This window comes from Schistocerca americana, chromosome X (genome assembly GCF_021461395.2).
Source record: "Schistocerca americana isolate TAMUIC-IGC-003095 chromosome X, iqSchAmer2.1, whole genome shotgun sequence".
In the NCBI taxonomy this organism is placed as follows: Eukaryota; Metazoa; Arthropoda; class Insecta; order Orthoptera; family Acrididae; genus Schistocerca; species Schistocerca americana.
Window position 1 is genome coordinate 957,291,620 of NC_060130.1, and position 17,461 is coordinate 957,309,080.

A 17,461-nucleotide genomic window follows, 5' to 3' on the forward strand; every position below is an offset into this window, starting at 1 on the left:
CGTTTATGTTTTGCCAGTTTCAGAGTTATTTTCTGATGGTTTATTTTTCCAATTACGGTCTTTATTTTTGTCATATTTCATGGTTTTTTTCAGTCATATGTTGGAAATGAACAAACTATCAATTGTATTACATTCACTGACATCACAGATCTCATCTGATTTCAATACTAAAGGCTTTACTTAAAACCCGTTGAAAAATACAAATTAAAGAAGAAATAAATTTGCATCCAATGCATCCAAACAAAGTTGCAAGTTTTTCAAAAGAAAGCACTATCATCATTTCAAATTTCTATTAGAGACAATATGCTGTCAACACAGGATGCCCCATTTATTTTGAACACCCTAAATAACTTTTTGTCCAGAAGCAAAATAAAAAATGTCTCAAGGCATTGTTGTTTAGCTACAAGGGGACCTTAACCACAATTATTATCTTTCTTTTAACATTGTTCAGTACAAAGATATGAACAGCAGTGTGTGTTTTTTGAATACAGGGCCTGTCCCAAAGTTCCTGGAATGATTTTTGGTAGTTGGCAATGCTGGCTGATGGGGCAGAGCTTTGTGCGGAGAAGCTGGTGGGGGATCTAAGCTTCAAAACAAGACTGGAGTCGGTCGCCTGCGGGCAGTTGCTGAGGTACAGTCACACTCCATGCAAAGGTATCTATTGCACCCTCATCAAGCAAAAACTGGACCAATTTTTTGAGTGTTGTTATGCAATCAAATTCTGTATGAAACTGGGGAAAAATGGGACGAAGATGATTGAAATGCTTTGCAAAGGCTACGGTGACAGGGCAATGAAACAAAGCCAAACTTTCATGTGGCACAAGAGGTTCCACAAACATTGGGGGTCCGTCAACAACAACTGCTTGGGATGCCCATCAACATCACAAATGAAAAACCTGTTTAAAAAGTGCATCAAATTGTGGACAAGGACTGATGATTAAATGTTCGGATGATTGCAGAGGAGTATGGAATGCCCAAAACAATCATTCACCACATTTTAACTGAAGATCTTCAAATGAGGAATGTCTGTGCAAAAATGATGTGAGATGAAGGAGCAGTGTTTGCTGAAGTTCCAGGAATTGCATGAGCGCTACAAAATGGACCCAGAATTTTTGGGCAGAGTGGTGATAGGGGATGAGACAGATTTTTGAGTATGAGCCCAAAATAAAGCGTTGGAGCAGCCAGTGGCATATACCAAGGAGCCTCCTTACCCGAAAAAAGCGGATATGAGCAAATCACAAATCAAGGCAATGCTCATTGTTTTCTTTTTTGACAGAAAAGGTGTTCATAGTGAATATGTGCCACAAGGTCAAACGTCGACAAGGAGTTTTACTGTGAAGTACTCAAATGGTTGTGCAACAGAATTAGATTTGTCTCAAAAGAAGTTCATGACAATTGGATTGTGCACTATGACAATGCGTCAAGCCACACCACACTCATTGTCTCCGTGTTGCTGGCCAACATGGGTGTGGCAATGCTGCCACAGCCACTGTACAGCCCCGAGCTGGCAGCAACAGGCTTCTATTTGTTCCCAAGGATTGAAATAATCCTGAAAGGAACTCAACATGTGATGCTGGAGGCTGTAAAAGCAACTTCAACAACCACACTAAAGGAGATTCCCGTTGACACTCTAAATGACTGTGTGAAGTGTTGGCAACAGTGCACTGAAGCAGGGGGAGAATACTTCGAAAAGTTCTGAAAAGACTGTAAACTGACATGGAATAAATAATTTTTAAAAAAATTCATTCTGGAAACTTTTGGTACAGACCCTGTAGTAACTAGTAATTTTTATGCAATACTCTCTTCCAGACCTGATCAGAAATGCATCGCTGTGAACCATTCACATAAACATGATGTTATAACACAAAACTGACTGAGTCTTCTGTAGTAGCACACAGAGAAGGAACATGGGGGTAATATAGCTCGTCCAACTGCAGGTGTTGACAGTAAACAAATGGAAACACGAAGAAAATGCACACAGCTCATTCAGTCAACTGTTCTCATTCGAAGGTTTGTGCAGGTGCAATGTACACCTATGAAAAGAAGATAGAAATGCTACTCATCTACGGAGAATGTAAGTTAACAGAAAAGAAATTGCACTAAGATAGCTTCTTGTCAGGATATCGCTCTCTGCGGAGTTCCTCTGCCTGTGTAACATTACACCTATTTTCAAAAACAGTAAATGGAAAGTAATGATGCAGTTTTTAATCAAGGACTGCATTTACTGCCCAAAACATATTGATTAAAAGTTCTACAGAAGTGCACTACATGTACCTGTATCATAAAGAAGAAAATATTATTGTTCTGTTCACTGTCAACTCCAGCAACTGGATGAGTTATGTTACCTGGGTACCTGCATTGTGTGCTGCTCCAAGAGAATCAAAGACAGTTTTGTGTTATGTTTTTAATAACATCATGTTTATAAGAATGCTACTCTGTGGTATATTTCTGAGCGGGTCTTGAGGTGACAAAGTGAATTACCAAATAAAGAATACAAGGTGCTATTAAAAAAATGGGTATTGCTGTTCACATCTTCATAATGAACAGAGTCAAAAGAAAGCCAGTAATGCTGGTTATGTCTCCCCCTCAGCAACATTTGCTTGATACATATTTTATTTTCCTTCTGGAAAAAAAGTTATATGTTGTGGTCAAGATAAACGAGACATTGCATATGGTATTAAAACTGCCATTTGGGGGTCTACATTTGAACATGCACACAGAAACTGCCTTTAGTACAACAGCAGACATTTGACAACATCCACATTTTCTACTGGTATGAAAAGTTGCTATTTCACTGCATTTTGAAGGGATTTGTATACCTTCAGAATTTCTATACCGCAGACACCTGTCATTCCAGTGTACATAACAGGCTCTCTGCCACATTTTCATTAACAGAGTTCACGATTATCATTCTGTTGTTGTTGTTTTTTTTTTTTTTTTTTTTTTTTTGTGGCGCACAACTTCAATGGTCATTAGCGCCCTGACTACTCTAAGAATGCACCGCGAGGCACAAGTTGACCACAACAACTAAAAGGGAAAACACGATAAAAGACAGACTGACAGGCATAGGATTAAAAAACAGCATCATCAAATGTCCTTAGCGAGGTGTGTCAAATTGATAAAATGAAGAACACGAGCAGCTGCTCGTGGGTCATCCGCTAAAATGGCATCGAAAGTATTTGGCAGGTTAAGATCGAGGCGCAGTGTGTTAAGATCTGGACAGGACATTAAAATGTGTCTAACCGTCAGCAAGTGCCCACATAGGCAGAACGGCGCCGGCGCAGCCGTCAGCAGATGGCGATGGCTGAACCGGCAGTGTCCAATTCTTAACCGGGCTAAAACGACCTCCTCCCGCCGAGAAGGGCGTGAGGAGGACGTCCAAGCCACGGGAAGAGGTTTTAAGGCCCGAAGCTTGTTGTCGGTAAGTGCAGCCCAATCGGCATGCCACAGAGATAAGATGTGCCGACAAATCACCCTGCTAAAATCGGACGAAGGGACGCAACAAGAAGCTGTTCGAGGCTGGAGGACCGCAGCCTTGGCCGCGGCATCTGCAGCTTCGTTCCCAGGGATACCGACATGGCCAGGAACCCACATAAAGCTAACCGGAGAACCGCCGTCCACCAGCTGCTGAAGAGAGCGTTGGATCCGGTGCACGAAAGGGTGAACCGGATACGGATCACTGAGGCTCTGGATGGCGCTCAGGGAATCGGAGCAGACGACATAAGCAGAATGTCGGTGGCGGCAGATGTAAAGAACAGCCTGGTAGAGGGCAAAGAGCTCAGCTGTGAAGACCGAACAACGGCCATGGAGCCGGTATTTGAAACTTTGTGCCTCGACAATAAAGGAACACCCGACCCCGTCATTGGTCTTAGAGCCATCTGTATAAATGAAAGTCATGTCGATGAACTTCGAACGAAGTTCCAAAAAACGGGAGTGGTAGACCGAACCGGGGGTGACCTCTTTTGGGAGCGAGCTGAGGTCAAGGTGAACGCGGACCTGAGCCTGGAGCCAAGGTGGCGTGCGGCTCTCGCCCACTCGAAAGTTTGCAGGGAGGGAAAAAGTAAGGTGTTGAAGGAGGCGACGAAAGCGAACTCCAGGGGGTAGCAGGGCAGAGACATACAACCCGTATTGACGGTCAAGAGAGTCGTCAAAAAAGGAACGATAAGACGGATGGTCGGGCATTGACAGTAGCCGACAGGCATACCGACAAAGCAGTATATCGTGCCGGTAGGTGAGTGGCAATTCGCCAGCGTCAGCATGAAGACTCTCTACGGGACTGGTATAAAATGCTCCGATCGCAAGTCGTAAACCCCGATGTTGTATGGAGTTGAGGCGGCGTAAGATGGATGGCCGTGCAGAGGAGTATACGAAGCTCCCATAATCCAGCTTGGAGCGGACGATCGACCGATATAGACGAAGTAGGACGGTTCGATCCGCTCCCCACGACAGACCACTGAGAACACGGAGGACATTTAAAGAACGGGTACAACGGGCGGCCAAATATGACACATGTGGAGACCAGCTAAGTTTCCTGTCAAATGTAAGGCCTAAAAATTTGGTTGTCTCCACGATTGGGAGAGCAACGGGACCGAGTCGTAAGGACGGTGGGAGAAACTCTTTGTATCGCCAGAAGTTAATACAGACCGTCTTCTCGGCAGAAAAACGGAAGCCATTGGCGACACTCCAGGAGTAAAGACGGTCAAGAGAACGCTGAAGACAGCGCTCCAGGACACGTGTACAGTGCGCGCTGCAATAGATGGTACAATCGTCCACGAAAAGGGAGCCTGATACATCAGCTGGGAGGCAATCCATTATTGGACTGATCGCGATGGCGAAGAGAGCGACGCTCAAAACTGAGCCCTGTGGCACCCCATTCTCCTGGCGAAAGGTGTCGGACAGGACAGAACCCACACGTACCCTGAACTGTCGATCCATTAAAAAGGAACGAATAAAAAGAGGGAGGCGACCGCGAAGGCCCCATGTATGCATGGTGCGGAGAATGCCCGCCTTCCAACAGGTGTCGTAAGCCTTCTCCAAATCAAAGAACACAGCCGCGGTCGGGCGCTTCCGCAAGAAGTTATTCATAATGAAGGTCGACAAGGTAACCAGATGGTCAACAGCAGAGCGGCGACTACGAAATCCACATTGTACATTGGTAAGTAGGCGTCGAGACTCGAGCAGCCAAACCAATCGAGAGTTAACCATTCGCTCCATCACTTTACAGACACAGCTGGTAAGCGAGATAGGTCGATAACTGGAAGGCAAGTGCTTGTCCTTCCCCGGCTTAGGAATCGGGACAACAATAGACTCGCGCCAGCATGCGGGAACATGTCCCTCAATCCAGATGCGATTGTAAGTACGAAGAAGGAAACCTTTACCCGCAGGAGAAAGGTTCTTCAGCATCTGAATATGAATAGAATCTGGCCCTGGAGCAGAGGACCGTGATCGGCCAAGTGCGTTTTCGAGTTCCCGCATGGTGAATGGGGCATTATAACTTTCACAATTCGAGGAGCGGAAGTTAGGTGGCCTAGCCTCCTCTGCCTGTTTGCGGGGGAGGAAGGCAGGGTGGTAATGAGCGGAGCTCGAAACCTCTGCGAAAAAGCGGCCGAAGGCATTGGAGACAGCCTCAGGGGCCACAAGGACGTCATTCGCGACCTTCAAGCCAGAAACTGGTGAGTGGACCTTAGTGCCAGATAGCCGGCGCAGGCTACCCCAGACAACAGAAGAAGGAGTAAAACTGTTGAAGGTGCTTGTGAAAGCAGCCCAGCTGGCTTTCTTGCTTTCTTTGATAATACGACGACACTGAGCACGTAATCGTTTATAATTGATACAATTCGCCACTGTAGGGTGGCGTTTAAAAGTGCGTAAAGCACGTCGACGAGCACGTAAAGCGTCTCTACATGCTGCGGTCCACCAGGGGACCGGTACGCGACGTGGAGAAGAAGGAGGGTGAGGGATGGAATATTCAGCAGCAGCGAGAATGACTTCCGTGAGGTGTGCGACCTGACGATCGCAGCTTGTAAAGGTTTGATCCTGAAAGGTCGCCCTGGAAGAGAAGAGCCCCCAGTCTGCCTTGGAGATGGTCCAATTAGAGAAGCACGGAGAGGGGGTATGCTGCAGGAGATGGATAACACACGGGAAGTGGTCGCTCGAATATGTATCAGAAAGTGCATACCACTCAAACCGGCGTGCAAGTTGGGGAGTACATATAGAGAGGTCTAAATGGGAATAGGTGTGAGATGTGTCCGAAAGAAAAGTAGGGGCGCCAGTATTGAGGCAGACAAGATCGAGCTGGTTGAAAAGGTCTGCTAACAAGGAGCCCCTCGGGCAGGATGCTGGAGAGCCCCAAAGGGGATGGTGGGCATTGAAGTCTCCAGTTAACAAAAATGGTGCAGGTAGCTGAGCAATAAGTTGCATCACGTCTGCCCTGGTAACGGCAGATGACAATGGAGTGTAAACGGTACAAAAGGAAAACGTAAAAGTGGGGAGAGTAATGCGGATGGCAACTGCCTGCAGGCCGGTGTGCAACGTGATGGGATCGTAGTAAATATCATCCCGGACCAGCAACATAACCCCTCCATGAGCTGGGATACCTACCACAGGGGGTAGGTCAAAACGCACAGAGGTGTAGTGTGCCGAGGCAATTTGATCGCATGGGCGTAGCTTCGTTTCCTGGAGGGCTACGACAAGCGGACGGTGCAAGCGGAGCAGCAACTTCAAGTCCTCTCGGTTGGAGCGAATGCTGCGAATATTCCAGTGAATAAGTGCCATCGTAAGAAAAGAAAGATGAGAGAAGTGGTCACCTCGAAGGCCGCTTAGGGCCTGGCTTCGAGCGAGCACTGCCGCCGCTATCAGTAGGCGGACAGTCATCGTCCATTGGGTCTATAGGGTCATCGGCCATCTCGGGAGGCTGGCCGGGAGGGGGAGCTTCCTCCACCAGTGAACGGCCAGATGTACGGCGACCAGCGGTGCGGCCAGGCGAAACGGATGACGGCCTGGGGCGGCAGCCGCTGGGTGGCGCAAGAGAAGAAATGCGCCGTGGCGGGGAAGGAGAACTGTGCTTCCTATGCGCCTTTTTGGAAGGACGTGTAGTGGAAGTACCGGTCGAAGGCTGGGAGGTCGAGGTACGGAGGAAGTCTGCACGGGATGGTTCCTTCTTGAAGGCCCGTGCATCTGACTTCGGTGTCTTCGTCTTAGCAGAAGCTGAGGAAGGTGCTCGTGTCTGTGGGGTGATGGGAGGAAGAGGAGACGTCGACCGCGTGATCTTAGCACTGGCCGAACGGACGACCGTGGTGCTGAAGGTCAGATCGCATGTCTGGGTTGCTACCTCCCGGGTAGTCCGAGGAGAGGCGAGGACAGTACTGTATTTCCCAGCTGGGAGCAGCGTGGGCTTCCTACTAGCCAATAGCTTGCGAGCAGCCGAGGTGGACACTTTCTCTTTGACCCGAATTTCCTGAATACAGCGTTCTTCCTTATAGACAGGACAGTCGCGGGAGGATGCGGCATGGTCACCCTGACAGTTCACACAACGAGGAGACGGAGGTGGACAGTCACCCTCATGGGCATCCCTGCCACAGGTGACACATTTAGCCGCATTGGAACAAGACTGTCGAGTGTGATTGAAACGCTGACACTGGTAGCAGCGCGTAGGTGTCGGGATATAGGGGCGAACAGAAATAACCTCGTAGCCCGCCTTGATGCGCGATGGCAGCTTAACACTATCGAAGGTCAAGAAAATTGTCCGGGTCGGTACAAGGTCATTGTTGACCTTTTTCATGACCCTATGGACAGCCGTCACGCCCTGCTCAGCGAGGAATGATTGAAGCTCCTCGTCAGTCAATCCGTCGAGGGAGCTAGTATAGACTAAACCACGAGACGAATTCAAAGTTCGGTGGGCCTCCACCCGGACAGGGAATGTGTACAGGAGGGTGGCCCGAAGCAGTTTTTGTGCCTGAAAGGCACTCTCAGTTTCTAGTAATAAGGTGCCGTTACGCAACCTGGTACAGGATTTGACAGATCCGGCTATGGCATCTACGCCCTTCTGAATAACGAAAGGGTTGACAGAGGAAAAATCCTTTCCGTCCTCAGATCGAGAAACTACGAGGAACTGTGGGGCAGGCGGTAGTACTTTTGTCACTGTTGGCTGGTCACGCTTCCGTTTTTGGGTCGAAGTCGAAAGAGATGGAGTAGAATCCATTGCGGAGGAATCCCCCATGATTGCCAGCGTCTCCGATGGCGCGCTCCTTCCTTGTGGGGACCCTCTCAGAGGGCACTCCCGCCTTAGGTGAATGTTTACACCTCAGGTCACACCTCCCGTGAAACAGACGGAGGGACCAATCGGCATGGTCAGAAGGTATCAGCTCAGGCAATCACCCCTCCCCGGGCCTGGCCTTTACCAGGGGGTACGCGCGTGCCTTACATGTCTACCCAGGGCGGGGACTTACGCGTTACCCCGTCACCGGCTACGCGTGCGAACGCGTGGGTCGGCCTTCAGGCACGCACAGGGAGGAAGGAAGAAGAGGAAAAAGAAGAGAGAGAGGGAGAAAGAGGACAGACTGTCTCAAACGCCGAGGCGGAGACCAGAGAAGGCAAGGAGAAGAAGGCAATGAGAAAGCAAGGGGAAGAAGGCAATGTGAAGGCAAGGAGAAGAAGGCAATGAGAAGGCAAGGAGAAGGCAAGGAGAAAAAGGCAATGAGAAGGCAAGGAGAAAAAGGCAATGAGAAGGCAAGGGAAAGAGTAAGGAAGACAGTGAGGTGGAGAAGAGCAAAGAAAGGAACCAACAAAAGGAAGAAGAAACGAGAAGTAAAAAACCAAAAGGACCACGATGATAGGTCGTGGAACCGTCCGTCTCCGGACGCAGGCGCTAACTACCCCCGTGAGGGGGATGGACTCCTTTTAGTCGCCTCTTACGACAGGCAGGAATACCGCGGGCCTATTCTAATCCCCGGACCTGCAGGGGGGATCATTCTGTTGTTGCAACAAGAACCTGCTGCTGTGAACACAGACTTGTATGCATTTGTGGCCATGAATGTTGGCAGGCTAGTTTGAAGGAGCAACACAACATATTTCACTCTTTCCTTCACCACTTCCTAAAGTACTTTTCATCATGGTTTTCAAAAGTTTGCTAGTTTCAAAATTAAAAATTCCTTTTCTCATAATAATGAATCCATCTTATAACAATTTTAACTTGGAATAAAAGAAACAGTTTCAACTCCCAACGACATATTTCCTGAAGCTTTTGCACAGCAAACCATAGTAAAAATTGCACATTTTGGAGAGATTTTTAATTTTGCACATCATCAAACTGCTTTGTTTTAATAAGATATACATGTAAATACAAAAAGTGCCAAAGATGACACTTCAGCTTAAAAAACACATGAATCAACATGGCACCTACTTGGTTTGCTTCTACCAAAAAATAACAGTACAGGACATGTGAGATCATGAAAACATGTTTCTGACAGTAGAACAGAATACAGATGTTGCGTTTTGAAATAGTTACTCAATATTATTTTTACTATTATGTTAAATTAAGCCTAGGGTGACAGCATGATCCGTAGAGAAAACAACGGAAACAACAAAACAAACATTCCAAATTCAAACAGACGCGTAATCCCCAAGATTAGCGATCTTTTACAGAAGCTCGAAATTTAGCGTGTACTTCAATGCAAGATGCCTATAACAGTTTCCACAACGAAACTTTGTCTCCAACCTGACAGAAAATCCAAAGCGATTCTGGTCGTATGTGAAGTATGTTAGGGGCAAGAAACAATCAATGCCTTCTCTCCACGATAGCAATGGAGATACCATCGAATACAGTGCTGCCAAAGCAGAGTTACTAAACACACCCTTCCGAAATGCCTTCACTAAAGAAGACGAAGTAAATATTCCAGAATTCGAATTGAGAACAGCTGCCAACATGAGTAACGTAGAAGTAAATATCCTCGGCGTAGTGAAGCAACTTAAATCACTTAATAAAAGCAAGTCTTATGGTCCAGACTGAATACCAATTAGGTTCCTTTCTGAGTATGGTGATACATTAGCTCCATACTTAACAAACATATACAACCGTTCGCTCGACGAAATATCCGTACCCAAAGACTGGAAAGTTGCACAGGTCACATCAATATTCAAGAAAGGTAGTAGGATTAATCCACTAAATTACAGGCTCATATCGTTAATGTCGATACACAGTAGGATTTTAGAACATATATTGTGTTCAAACATAATGAATTACCTCGAAGAAAACAGTCTATTGACACAGTCAACATGGGTTTAGAAAACAGCGTTCCTGTGAAACACAATTAGCTCTTTATTCACATGAAGTGTTGAGTGTTATTGACAAGGGATTTCAGATCGATTCCATATTTCTGGATTTCCAGAAGGCTTTTGACACTGTACCACACAAGCGGCTCGTAGTTAAATTGCGTGCTTATGGAATATCGTCTCAGTTATGTGACTAGATCTGTGATTTCCTGTTAGAGAGGTCACAGTTCGTAGTAACTGATGGAAAGTCATCGAGTAAAACAGAAGTGATTTCTGGCGTTCCCCGAGCTAGTGTTATAGACCCTTTGCTGTTCCTTATCTATATAAACGACCTGGGAGACAATCTGAGCAGCCATCTTCGGTTGTCTGCAGATGACGCTGTCGTTTATCGACTAATAAAGTCACCAGAAGATCAAAACAAACTGCAAAATGATTTAGAAGAAATACCGGAATGATGCGAAAAGTGGCAGTTGACCTTAAATAACGAAAAGTGTGAGGTCATCCACATGAGTGCTAAAAGGAATGCGTTATACTTCGGTTACACGATAAATCAGTCTAATCTAAAAGCCGTAAATTCAACTAAATACCTAGGTATTACAATTACGAACAATTTAAATTGGAAGGAACACACAGAAAATGTTGTGGGGAAGGCTAACCAAAGACTGCGTTTTATTGGCAGGACACTCAGAAAATGTAACAGACCTACGAAGGAGACTGCCTACACTATGCTTGTCCGTCCACTTTTAGAATACTGTTGCGCAGTGTGGGATCCTTTACAGATAGGACTGACTAAGTACGTCGAAAAAGTTCAAAGAAAGGCAGCACGTTTTGTATTATCGCGAAATATGGGAGAGTGTGTCACAGAAATGATACAGGATTTGGGATGGACATCATTAAAAGAAAGGTGTTTTTCGTTGCGACGGAATCTTCTCACGAAATTACAATCACCAACTTTCCCCTCCGAATGCGAAAATATTTTGTTGACACCAACCTACATAGGAAGGAATGATCACCAAGATAAAATAAGGGAAATCAGAGCTCATACAGAAAGATATAGGTGTTCATTCTTCCCGCGCGCTATACGAGATTGGAATAATAGAGAATTGTGAAGGTGGTTCGATGAACCCTCTGCCAGGCACTTAAATGTGATTTGCAGAGTATCCATGTAGATGTAGATGTAGAGTAGCCTGAATGACTGAAATGAGCAAAACAACAAAAAGCCATGTCGATTTACGTGTTTACAAAGCTCAAGTGCCATTTTTGCTGGTTTTTATATTTATACATGTGCATTATGAAAATAAGCACTTTAATTAATGCACCACACTCAAGATCTCTCCATAATGCAATGTTTTTTTGTTTGTTTTTTCTTTCAATTTTTTTTGTACGAAAAGATCAGGAAAGCTGATTTTGGCAGATGAGATTTTTACTGGCTGACACTACATCGAGGTGTCAGCGTATTAAACAAGAAATGAACAATCATTTTAAAGTTAACTCATACCTCAACCTTGACCAGAAAATTCAAGATCCTATTTCAACATTAAATAATTATCAGCAATCAATATCAGTAAACTGCTGCCTTCAGATTTATAACAGGAAAAAATGCTAAATTGAGATACTTCTTAAATACTATCAATTTTGCATTATGTCAGTAAGAACAGCTTATTTCGCCTTATTGTTTACACCCCTAACAATATGGTGATCCTGACATCCAAAGTCCCACAAATTCGGATAGAACACAATTTGATCACTGGCCAGATGGAGGTCGAGAATGAGGATCCCTTCAATCTCAGTTACATGCTGAAAACACTGTTCTACGCAAATATACAACATCTCTGTGTCCTTCACAGTGATCACTAAACATCTGACATTGTTCACATCCCTTATATACCCTATCAGCCCTATTACAACATTAAACACTAGTAACACTAATGAACTCTGGTGGTCATTCCACCTGTCATACGGAATTGCAAATGCATGTCATTTACATATCCACCAAGGGTGTGCATGTATACGAAGTTACACTGACATCCACCCATATCTTTTGTGTGTGTCAATTAAAAAAATAAAAAATAAAATTAAAAAGAAAATAAAAATAAAGTCTCTGGTTAGAACTTCATAAATTTTACCTAATTTCCTATTCTGAACAACAAAGTTTGTTTTCTTCAATTCAAAGTTTCCTTATTTAATGATGCACATGTAAAAGGAAGTCCCCTTTATTTTCAGTTTGCCCCAAAATACACACACCATACCACAAAAACCTTTATAGCCAGTGCCCTCAATAAAAACTACACAAAAAATCTAACAAATCACTAACCTTCATAGGGTCTGGATAATTCTTTTTCCTTTTTGACATCTTCTGGCCATCTTCTGCCAATACAAGGCCATTTGCAATTAAATTCTTGTAAGCTGGTTTATTAAATAATAATGTTGAAATCACCAAGAGAGTATAAAACCTGCAAAAAGAACAATTTTTTTTTCCTTCTATTTCCAGCTGTTATCGAATAATACATCAGATAATTCCAATTATAAAGTCATGCTGGTAACTGCTTTGGCAAAAGTTTGCGGAGTCTAATCCAGCTGGGGAAAGGGCATTTTCGTGATGTGCAAACCTGTGATACTCAACGCCAATAAGATTACATTAGACACAAAAAGACTATAGTGTCTAGAATAACTCACAGAAAAATAATATCTGCTATGACAATATTAGACACAAAATGTTACCAACTCTGCTCTGTGTTGGTAGGACATGTTCTGAGACATCGAGGGATCACCAATTTAGTATTGGAGGGCAGCGTGGAGGGTAAAAATCGTAGAGGGTGACCAAGAGATGAATACACTAAGCAGATTCAGAAGGATGTAGGCTGCAGTAGGTACTGGGAGATGATGAAGCTTGCACAGGATAGAGTAGCAAGGAGAGCTGCATCAAACCAGTCTCAGGACTGAAGACCACAACAACAACCACAACAACAATAACAACATGTAATCAGATAGACAGGCAATACTGTAATACCACAGTTTGTTACATAGCATGGGAAACTTAAGTAATTGATGCCTCTGAAATGCATAGGAACAACTGCTGTAGCATTTTTTGTAGGTAGCACCTGCTGTGAGGGCATCCACAGTAACTCACAAATAAACTACACCACAGCGCTTGCTGCAGTTCCCATTTGCATTGTATAGGGAGCAGTAAGGCACTATAGTAGGGAGTTTGGATAATAGGCCAACAGCATATAAGAATGTCAAGACGACTGAAATTCTTCTCACTGTTTTACTGTGTTATTGTATAACATTTAAAAGCCTTCAAAATATATGAACTATAAAACTCACACTTCGGTCATATTACAAACGCTTTTCTCAGGGCAGGCTTGCAGCTTGTAGGACTGGAACAGCTGGCAACCAGGACACCAGAAGTTTGTAGCCATCCTCTCTTTTAATGTTGTCAGGCTGCTAAATAATTTCAATTGCCCTTAATATTCTGTGTGTCACACCCATGACTTCCACCAGTACACAGGCTTCCTGGAACACAATAGGTTATCTACAACCATGATGGTGTTCTCCTATCACCTATTTTTTGTGCTGTTCTAATTGCACATAGCATTACCTTCTGTTGTGTGCACTGACTGACCTTCCTGTGTCCCCTACACAGACTCCACACTCAGAGTGCAGCTCATATACTCCTGCAGTATTAAGGTTGCCCATGGCATCCTAGGTCATGGCTCCTATGGTTGTTGCAGAAAATGTTTGAAACCTCATCAGCAGAAGACATTGCCTTGTGATTCACTGGCACCCTTCACATTTCCTTAGTGCACTATGGAAACTTCTCTTGCCTCCTCCTCTTGTTTTATTCCAGTTGGCTTTGGTTGCCTTGCTTATGATGTTGCTGTCACACCTGTTGGCACAAAAGGTGTAGTATAGTTCCCTCAGTTGTTCTCCAATATTATTTAGCGTCATTCATTTGGTGTGCTGGAGCAGCCAGTATAAGCACGACAGAATACTGAGCTGGGCAATGTAGGCTGTCCACATGCATGTACTGACTGGTGCGTGTTGGCTTCCAGTACACCTTGTGTTTCATTCTACAATTGGTGTTTGTTTATACTCCCACACCCAAAAATTGTATCTTACTGTCATTTTCAGTTTCGTGCTTGAACTATATGTTCTTATGCAGGCTGTTTAAGTGTTGAAGGAAGTTTCTCAATTCTGCTTCTCCATGTGGAAATGGGTTGTCAACATACTTTAACCAACAACGGGGGCGTAACATTACAGAAGCTACGGCCGTTCGCTCATAAGCTTCCAAGAAGAGGTCTGCAGTGACTGGAGAGAGGGGGGCACTCACTGGCACTACATTTAATAGCTCATAATATCCCTCCCCCACCCCCATAGGTGAAGTAAGCTGATGACAGACTATGCACACAAAATCATATATATCAGGTTGGATCTGCTCCTGTAGGGTGTGGCTGGTCTTCACTATAGGTACACTGGTGAACAGACTTCATGTCAAAACTAACCATAATGTCATTTCCTTTATCAGTTGTACAAAGTGGGAAGAATCCTTCACATAAGTGTGTTCATTCGAACAGGCAATGCAATTTTGGTGCGACATGTTTCACTATATAATAAGTTGGTGTGTGACTTCCATTTACTATAGGCCTCAATGCATAACACTCTTTGAGGAGTTTAGGTACTTGATGAATTCTAGGAGGTACAGGAACTTTGGTGATGAGATTCTTGGCTGTGCCAGGAACAATCCTTGCATCCTTTAGGAGGGCCTTTGTATTCTTGACTATCTTCACAGTCTGATTACTCCTTTAGTTTACTTAAAAGCTCTTTCATTTTCCTTTCATATTCTGACGTATCCATCATAACTGTAGCATTTCCTTTGTCCACCTGTAGGACCATAATATCCTTGTTATTCCTGGGCTCTTTTATGACCTGACTTTCTTCATATGTAATATATGCCTGGGTCAATTTGTTCCTTGTAGGATTCTCATGATTTCCTGCCTAATCATTTCCACTTCAACCTGCAGTATTTGTTGGTGTCATGTTCTGTAGGAATCGTTGTGGACATAACTGCAAAGTTTAGCTTTTGGACTGTAGTAACACTGTTCACGTTTACGTCACACTTCACTTGGCGTAGACCGGAACTGTGTGTTAGGCATGCCCGATGTTAACTGACTGGGCACGGCCCGTGCTGCCGGAGTTGTTGTTGTTGTTGTTGTTGTTGTTGCTGTTGTTGTTATGCCGGCAGAGGTCGCGTCCGAATTCTCACGTGCCCTCTGGTGGACGGGACTCTACTTGCGGCAACTACCATCCGTGACGCGCCGTGCCAATGTGCGCCTCCCGCGATCTTTCTGGTGGCTACTGCATGGACAGGACTGATGCCACTGCCTCACTGATGCTCTGTGTTGATATGTTTACCACTACACATGATACATCCGGGCTTGGCTGTGTATGTTGTTTGTTCCTATTAGCTCCGGAAATTTCTTGTTCTGTCATCTGCTGACCAGATCTTTCTTTAATCAGGCTCACTTGTGAGTTATTCCATTGATGTTATCCAAGTAATTCAGTGACAACTTTGATGACAACCACGAATCTATGGAGGCGACATTTTGCAACAATTAGGGGCACCTTTCCTCCAGTATACCAGTCTTGTCCTGTGGAAGGCCACTGTAATGTGTCTGAAACATTGGTTTTATAGTTTAAATATATTTCATACAATGATGGGGTACAACACCCTGAAGAATTTCAATCATCAGAAAGTGAATTTTCCCAGCACTGGGGCAAAAAAAAAAGAAACACAACAATGAGAACCAATGGGAAGAACGGAAGAACTTAAAACAGAAGACCCACAGGGAGTGATGTCTACAAAAATTTGCAAATAAGAACATATACACCAATTCTAGACGGTTGTTGTAAAGCTAAGTACTGACAAACTTATGTGCGCACTGTTATACAGTAATTAAATTTAATAGTTTTCAGTGGTGTTCCACGCTGTTTGTGGCGAAATAACGATTTAACAAACTTTTGGAAATGTTCGCTCACTGTGTTTTTTAGAGTTTTCTGTGCACTGAAGTCGTTTAGTAAATTTCGTGCTTTAGTTTTCAGCTGACGTTTCTTATTGTTTCTAGTGAAATATTTCAGTAAAATTTTCGTTCAGTGTTTTAACTTCGTTGAGTGTTCCAGTGGCCGTTTGAATTTTTTGTTGTAGCTAATAATTTTGTGAGGTTTTGTTGGTATTGGTATTAGCTGTGGTGTAGTAGTTTTAATACAAGTAGTTGCTTTTTAGTCAACAGAGAATTTCAAGACCTATTGTTAGTTCTATAAATAGTTCTACTGGTGTAACTGAAAAATCTCCACCACTAAATCCTCCTCCCCCCCCCCCCCCCTCCTCGATCTGAAAGATTAAAGTATTCTCTGCCTGTGTCCTACAATAAGCTCTTGATGAGGACTACTTTGACACATATATGTGGTTATGCGGGATGAACCTGGAACTATAAGCACAGCTATGGAGATCACCATTACAAAAAGTTAAATGACAAAACATAATTTCTTGATTTTGCTAAAGCAAATTAGTTCATAATCTCGAACAAACTATTCCAAGACATATACTAGCCATCTCACGACCCATAATATTATCCATTTCATATTCTGGTCACAATGCATGACAAACATTGATGTGTTGTATATCGCCAGAACTATGGAAATGTCTACTGCTAGATGATATATAAATACTACATTTGAATTGAACTGAGGGTGACTTACATGGTAATATTTAAGAGACAGTGTGCTTTTTCGAGCAATTTTCACGAGTGTCAACTTTGAAGGCTCGTAGAAGTCATATTGTAATTAGGAGAAAAATTTCCTTCACATAATTTACAGAGACAACCTTTTTATATTTGCAGGAAAATTTTCTTCATTTTCTGATAAGTCGTTTTATCACTATAATGTCAAATGCAAGATGCTGTGATTCAGCTTATCGTATGTCATTACTAATGAATACTTCCGTGTTTGTCAGTTAAGAGATTTTAAAGCAGTTGCTTTAGTAGCTGCAATCCATGGGAGGGTGTGGTGGAGCATAGCTGGCATAACCAGTGCACTACCGTTGCTGTAATGTGTGATAAGCATCTACTCAACAGCAAAATGTAGCAACTTCATACTAGCTTTTCAATACTGCATTACCACATTCAGTTGTTGTCAT

At 43.9% G+C, this 17,461-nt stretch overlaps 1 protein-coding gene across 2 annotated transcripts in view; it reads right to left on the bottom strand.

Moving 5' to 3' along the window:
* Positions 1-17,461, bottom strand: part of LOC124554826 (isoleucine--tRNA ligase, cytoplasmic) — a 185,075-nt gene that overhangs the window by 97,262 nt on the left and 70,352 nt on the right. For both annotated transcript variants that reach the window (XM_047128492.1, XM_047128491.1), the window contains one exon: positions 12,581-12,719. In XM_047128492.1, coding sequence (XP_046984448.1) covers positions 12,581-12,719 — 139 coding nt within the window. The remainder of the gene's footprint in view (positions 1-12,580; positions 12,720-17,461) is intronic.